At 38.0% G+C, this 7,739-nt stretch overlaps 1 protein-coding gene across 1 annotated transcript; it reads left to right on the top strand.

The window, feature by feature from the left end:
• Positions 1 to 1,331: 1,331 nt before the first annotated feature.
• On the top strand, positions 1,332 to 2,273 carry LOC100916109 (olfactory receptor 2D2-like). Its single transcript, XM_003765483.2, has one exon. It carries the CDS (start codon positions 1,332 to 1,334, stop codon positions 2,271 to 2,273), a length of 942 nt encoding a protein of 313 aa, XP_003765531.2.
• The last annotated feature ends 5,466 nt before the right edge of the window (positions 2,274 to 7,739 follow it).

The raw sequence follows: 7,739 nt of genomic DNA, 5'->3' as shown, positions 1-7,739 counted from the left end.
CATTTCAGCTGATCTTCATATTTATTAGATATCATTTTATTAGGAAATACTTCTTTATCATTGATTAAAATTTCAGGAAGGAGATGCATGATTTCTTCCATGGAATGTCTCTTTCTACTTAGGCAGAATGAAACCCTGCAATGCTCTAATGAGCTTTTTCCTGAATCACTGTGATCTTTCTATTCTCCATTTTGATTTATCACAAAGGGGCTGGCTTTGATTTCAAGGGTCTTCTGAGATTGAAATAGAAGCGGGTTTAAATCTTAGAACACTTCAGCAAATTACTAAAATTTTCTGTGCCTTGGTTTCTTAAGTGGCATAGTGAATACTGAATAGTGGATTAGATAATCTCTCTCAATTCTGAAATTTATCATTCTAAGATTCTCCCAGACTTGGCAGGAATCTCTTAGAATCCTTCAAGAGAGAAATGGAAACCTCCCCCTTCCCATAAAAATAAGTGGTGTACTTGGTAATTTTGTTTCTTCTTGGAATTTTATGGTTTATGATGTTCAGAGAAACAAATACTACAACCTCCCCCTTCCTGAAGAGCATAATAACCCTCTTCCCATGTGATACTAAGATTTTGTATGGGATAGAGAAAATATAGTAAGCAAGAATTTATGTGGGAAAAGATCTAGAGGTCTTACTGGTTGAAGAATTAATATTAATAATAAATTATATACATTAGACAAAAAACCATAAGGTCTTAGACTACATTAAGATGGAAATAATTTCCAGGATAAGGAAATGGTTATTTCATTTGTCCCCTAAGATTGGAACTCAAAGGAAAATGTAGGAGTTATATATATTTTAGTTTGGTATATGAAATATCTTGCTCTTATTTATTTGCTAACTCAAAAGGGAAATGACTACTACTAGTGATCTTTCAGCAATAGCTAGATTTTTCTTGTTGGGGATATTCTAGAGGAAGAATGAGAGCTGCATTTTCTTCTAAGATCCTGTAGGAATCAAGGGTTACCCTTAGTGTAAGTTGTGGGACACATGGAGAGAATAAACAAGCAACCTCAACCCTTGTCCTGTGTCTTCTACCGAACAGGTTTGTAATCTTGAGCAAGTCATCTTTCTTATTTGGCCCTTGATGGCTTCATATGTAAAAGGACCGTTTGGGTCAGATCATCTTTAAAGAGTTCTAAAGCTCTAAAATTCCATGATGCTAGGATGCCACCAAACCTCCCAGTGAAGGACTTTTTAACATGGGTTCTTCAATTGAGAAACTAGAGGGCCCTGGGTTTCTCTGTCCTTATCCATTCCTAAAGTCCCTAGCCTCCATCACCTTCTCTTTTTCCTTTTCCCAGGATCCTACTGTCTCAATGTTTCCTGCTTCAAACCATAGTTCTGTTACTGAATTTGTCCTGCTTGGCTTCTCCAGTGACCCTACCACAAATAGGATCCTTTTCATCATCTTCCTCCTTCTCTACCTCTGCTCAGTCCTTGGCAATGGACTCATCATCATTTTGATCTACCTGGATTCTCATCTCCACACACCTATGTACTTTTTCCTCAGCATCCTGTCCCTCCTGGACATGGGCTATGTCACTACCACAATGCCTCAGATGTTAGTACACCTGCTTTCCAGTTCTAAGATAATTTCCTTTGCAGGTTGCTGGATGCAAATGTATGTATTTGGTGCTCTTGGTCTCGCTGAGTGCATCTTCTTTGTAGTTATGGCCTATGACCGTTATGTAGCTATCTGCTTCCCACTGCGTTACATGCTCATTCTCAATTGGGACCTGTGTGTGCGGTTGGTAGTAGGGACCTGGGCTTCTGGCTTTTTCTTTTCCCTAGTACACACCATTTTTACCATGAACCTTCCCTTCTGTGGTCCTAATATAGTCAACCACTACTTCTGTGAGGGTCCCTCAGTTCGGAGCCTGTCCTGCATGGACACACATCTTATTGAGATGGTAGATTTTGTCATGAGCATCTTCATGGTGTTAGTCCCTCTGTCCCTCATCCTGGCTTCCTATGTCCGAATCACTATGGCCATCCTGAAGATCAAATCCACCCAAGGAAGGTATAAGGCTTTTTCCACTTGTGCTTCACATCTAATTGTGGTCACTCTGTTTTATGCACCTGCCATCTATATCTATATGAGGCCCAACTCCAGCTACTCCCCAGAGAGAGACAAACAGATCTCACTTTTCTACAATATGTTTACTGCCCTGCTCAATCCTGTGGTCTACAGCCTTAGGAATAAGGACATAAAGGCAGCATTCATAAAAGTAGTAATGAGGAACAGACAAGTTTGGTGAGTAGAGTCTTGGAATAGAGTATTATTTCCTTTTTATTTATTTATTTTTTGAGAATGAGTTTCCTTATCTCATCCAGGCTAGAAGTACAACCACCAGTTATGGTACCATCCCTACTGCTAATCAGTAACCCACTCCTTTTTTATCTGGGCCAATTTGCCCATCCTTAGGCAGTCTGGTTTCCCTATCCATTTGCCTGCTCAGCCTCTGTTCCTGAGGGCTCACTCTATTGTTGCTACACCTAATGTATCCATCCAATTGGCTTTAGTCCTTTCATACTTTAGGATTCCTGAACTTATTTGATCCACCAGCCTTAGCCTGTCTTCATAGCAAAATTTAGTTATGTGCCTCTATACTGGGCAAGCTGGATCGATTCATTTCTTTTGGGCTTGGGACCTTGGCTTGTGACCTGCAATAGACCTGTATTATCACCTACCTTCAAGAGTTAAATAGAACAAATCTGACTTCAGCTTAATCCTCATCATCCTTTTTACATTGATGGTGTAGGTCTAGTTCTAGATTCTGAATCTCTTCTCATACCCATAGCTTAACCTCACAGAAGTCCCCCTCGTCTATATATTGGGGAGGATAACATTTGGCAATAGCTCTCTCACAGGGTTATTGTAGGGAAAGTTCTTTTCATTCCTTGAAGTGCCACATTGGAGATAGTATAATCATCCAGTAGTGATAGTACACAGTAAAATGGAAGGAGTCACTCATAAAGTATCTGGCGTCCTTAGTACATACCTTCCCCTTATTGGATCTTTAGATCTTTAGAGACACACACTTATGTAGACCAGGAAGTAATTCTTGCCCACAGCAGAAGGAGAAAGAAAATGTACTTGGGGAAACAACTAGAAACCTTACAAATGTAGCCCCTTATCAGGGGCTGATGGGCAATTCAGTCTTTCTCATGCAGAAGGAGGGACTGGAATAGGAGAACACATAGAAACCTGGAAACATTGGAACCTCATGGCAGGATGCACCCAGAAAGGCAAGGGAAGGATGATGTTGCCTTCAACTGAATATAATCATGAACAATTAGACCCTTGCCTGCCTCACAGATGCATCTAAGGACTTACCTTCCTAGAGAGAATTGGCATCAGCCTTGTAAGGGATGAATTTAACCCCTCTATACTTCCTCCTTCACTGCTTATGACATTATGGAGAAATGGGATCTGGCCCCCTACATTTAGTTACTTGATCTATGTACTTTTATAATGTGTTCCATCTCTACATAAAAACAAGCTAATTTTCATTTTACTTTGGGTGAGTTTTGCTGTAATTGAGTATGGGAGTCTGGGGTTTAAAGGTGGGGAGAAAGAAAGCAAACCTTTGGACAATGACCTTAACTTTAATCATGACCTTATATTGAAGTTCTTTGTGCCTGTCTCTGTCTTTCTCTCTCTCTCAATTTCTCCCTTTCTTTCTTTCTTTTTCTTTTTTTTTATTATAGCTTTTTATTTTTCAAGTTATATGCATAGGTAATTTTACAGCATTGACAATTGCCAAACCTTTTGTTCCAATTTTTCCCCTCCTTCCCCTCATCCCCTCCCCACAATGGCAGGTTGACCAATATATGTTAAATATGTTAAAGTATAAATTAAATACAATATAAGTATACATGTCCTAACAATTATTTTGCTGTACAAAAAGAGTCAGACTTTGAAATAGTGTACTATTAACCTGTGAAGGAAAAAAATGCAGGTGGACAAAAATATAGGTATTGGGAATTCTATGTAATGGTTCATAGTCATCTCCCAGAGTTCTTTCATTGGATATAGGTGGTTCAATTCATTACTGCTCTATTGGAACTAATTTGGTTCCTCTCATTATTGAAGAGGGTCACATTCATCAGAATTGATTATCATATAGTATTGTTGTTGAAGTATATAATGATCTCCTGGTCCTGCTCATTTCACTAAGCATCAGTTCATGTAAGTCTCTCCAGGCCTTTCTGAAATCATCGTGCTGGTCATTTCTTACTGAACAATAATATTCTATAATATTCATATACCACAATTTATTCAGCCCTTCTCCAATTGATGGGCATCCACACAGTTTCCAGTTTCTGGCCACTACAAAGAGACTTGCCACAAACATTCTTGCACGTACAGATCCCTTTCCCTTCTTTAAGATTTTTTTGAGATATAAGCCCAGTAGAAACAGTGCTGGATCAAAGAGTATGCACAGTTTGATAATTTTTTGACCATAGTTCCAAATTGCTCTCCAGAATGGCTGACCGTATTCACAATTCCACCAACAATGTATTAGTGTCCCCGTTTTCCCACATCCCCTCCAACATTCCACATTATCTTTCCCTGTCATTCTAGCCAATCTGACAGGTGTGTAGTGTGATATTTCAGAGTTGTCTTCATGATAGGAATTGAGTTGTAGCTAATCTTTGAATGTGTTTGTAGCAATGGATGAAAAAGAGAAGGAATTCTGGAAGTAGAAGGATAAAGTAAAGAAACAAGCAAATTTCTGCTTCCTTGCTACTCATGTGACTTTGTGTAACCACTTGCTCATTTCTGAGATTTATTTTCTTCTTCTCTAAATTAAGGAGACTGAATGAGATTATTTCAAAAATCTTTTCTAGCTATAAAGCCAAAAGTTTTCTGATCCATAGGCAATGAGACAAAAATTATGCCAGGTAAGTCCTAGAATGGAAGAGCTAGAGATCTTTGCTTGCAATTCATCAAACTTTTATTATTTATACAATACTTAGCACAGTGCCTGGCACCTAGTAGTGTTATATAAATGCTCATTCCTTTTCCCCTTCTTCACCCCTGACCCTTGTTTTACTAATTGTGAACTGGGAAAGATACAAAGATGACTGAAATACTGCTTTTGCTTTCATGGATATTGTTGTCAAAGAAGGAGCAAAAACTAGGCACACAAATGATCTAAGAAAGAAGATGCTTAGAGTCTTTGGTGAGACACAAATTCAGCTTGATTTCAGTAGGTATTAACTTCTTAGTATGTGCCTATCAGTGTGCTAGCAATAGACATAGAAAGACTCTGAGGTGGTTATATTCTATTTGAGAGAAATAACAAATATGGGAGATTGGTGACAGTTTCTTCTTCTCCTGAATCTACAGAAGACAATATTTGTGAGGACCGAGTTAGCACTCTGAATACCTTAGAATCAGCTGGAGTCAGGATAAGCAAAAGTCCTTGGTCTTTATTCTTGGTCTTTAGAGGTAAAAGTGAAGGGGATGGATGCAGGATCTCCACCACCTCTCCTCTCTTTCTCCACCGCCAAAACCCCTCTGGCCTGTCTTACTCCACCCCCTACTCCCTCCTACAAGTCTCTGTTTACACCAAACAATTGAGCCAGCACAGAATAGTGGGAAGGGCCATTTTCCAAGCATATTCTAATAGAGTATTGTTCAATAAGTAATTAGCTTTAAGTGCTTGGTTGTCCAAGTGTACCTACTCAAGAGTTTCAGCCTTTACAAATATTGAAATACACTTTCCAGTAATAAAAACATTATTAATTTGATTAAAGTTCCAGAACTGAAAGACTGGAAGATGATACTTCTAATGACAGAACTCCTGGAGATAATGGAGCATTAGGGCAGAAGTTACCGAGCTGAAAGGCATGATTTCTAGAGAACTTAAGATAATGTCTGCAAAGTGCAATACAAATATTTTTCATTTTCTAGTGGGAATCCAAATTCCATTTTTCTTTCATTACCTTCTCATTAAACCCTACTCCTCCTTCAAATTTCCTGAATTCTTTTCAGAAGATCTCCAGTCTTTCAGTCTTCCAACTTTGCAACCTGTGAGAGATTTATCCTTGACTTACTCCTTTACCTTCCTCCATATCCAATTAATTTCCAGATCTTGACAATTCTGGCCTACCAATGTATGACCCACCTATTCCTTTCTCTCTGCTCATGTTACTCTAGTGCAGGCCTTTACCATTTCTTACCAAGACTACAAGAATAGCTTTCTAATGAGCATCCTTACTTCCAGTCTTTCAATTCTCCAAAATACATCTTACCTGGTTCTCCTGACCAAAGGCTTCTGAAAGCTGCCTGAGGCTTGAAGGGATACTTTGGAATGGTACCTATCCAAAATCTTTACTTGTGGGCCATCTAAGGCATTTTTTTTTTATTATCAAACTAAACACAAGGATACATTAACACAAAATCACTTGATGAAAAAGCATAATGAGATAGAAAGAGAAAGACCACATACACAAAAGAGGATACTTTTCTATAGATTGCTATGCTCTGAGTTGCATATTACATGTGACTTTTGTATTTTGTTTATGATATACACTTTGTATGTGCACTATATTATATTGTGACTAATGGGTTGGGTGTATTGCATGCAACCCTACTTTAGGTGCAATATGTTATGCACCTACCCATTTATTGCTTATTTTGGATAATTATTTAAAACTGTTATGTGTCAATTCATGAATATTGATGATGTATACCTACAAAGGGAACACATAGGGTGTGCTTTGCAAATTGTTTGCTAGGGGAATGTCACAAGGGAATGCACATTATTTGCTTAAATCATGATTCAACATTGATTCCCACATGCCACTTGTTGCTTTCTAAAGAGTTTTTGATTTCATCTGCTGATCTGTTGAACCACTGGGCTTCTTCTTCTGATTTTATGCTGCAAACTACCAATATAAACTTCTGGGGTACTTTATCCAATATAATGTGAACTACCAATTTTATCTGCTGGTCTACTTTATTGCAATGCCACATCCGTGGTTTTTCTAAATGTCAGTTCTTTGCCACATTGTCCCAATTATTTGGTCTCTTCCATACAGGGAAAAGATTATAGCTGTTGTGAGCCAACTCAGGCAGAACAAGGTAGCTTTTTTGTGAACCAGATATGTAACTGGATTCAACCAACATAAAAAGTTGCTCAGTTCAAATCTATCTGCTACTATTTTGTTTTCCTTTTAACAGAAACTCTCCCAGGCCTGCTTGGTTGGGTTTATGAATTTTTTTCAGTTTCTACTATTTCCATAGATGCTTTGTAACATGTAAATTACACTGGCTACCTTGTTGACTTGGGTGGAGGTGATAACCTTTGCTATTCATTTCTATAACTATAACTGAATTACTTCTCTCCCTCTTTTATGTTCTCCCCTGGCAAATAAACAAAACCCTTTATTCTACAAAGCACACTCTATGCTTATTTTTCCTTTGTACATGTATATCATAAGTATTCATTGATGGACATATAATAGTCACAAGTAATTATCCAAAATAAATAATAATCGGGTAAGTGTATAACATATCACATCTAAAGTAGAGCTGCATGCAATACACCCATTTCATTAGTCACAGGGAAATATAATATACATAGAAAGTGGGTATCATAGGCAAAGTACAAAATTCACCTGCACTATGCAATTCATCAATGATATATAGGAAAATGGATTGCTGTAGACTAAATACATGTCACATACAATATAGCACACACTGAACAAAG

The sequence above is a fragment of the Sarcophilus harrisii genome, chromosome 3 (assembly GCF_902635505.1).
Source record: "Sarcophilus harrisii chromosome 3, mSarHar1.11, whole genome shotgun sequence".
Taxonomy (NCBI): Eukaryota; Metazoa; Chordata; class Mammalia; order Dasyuromorphia; family Dasyuridae; genus Sarcophilus; species Sarcophilus harrisii.
This window is presented reverse-complemented; position numbering and strand designations above follow the sequence as displayed.

Bases quoted from the DNA above. Each gene is read 5' to 3' on its own strand.
- LOC100916109 (XM_003765483.2), top strand. From the start codon at position 1,332: ATGTTTCCTGCTTCAAACCATAGTTCTGTTACTGAATTTGTCCTGCTT.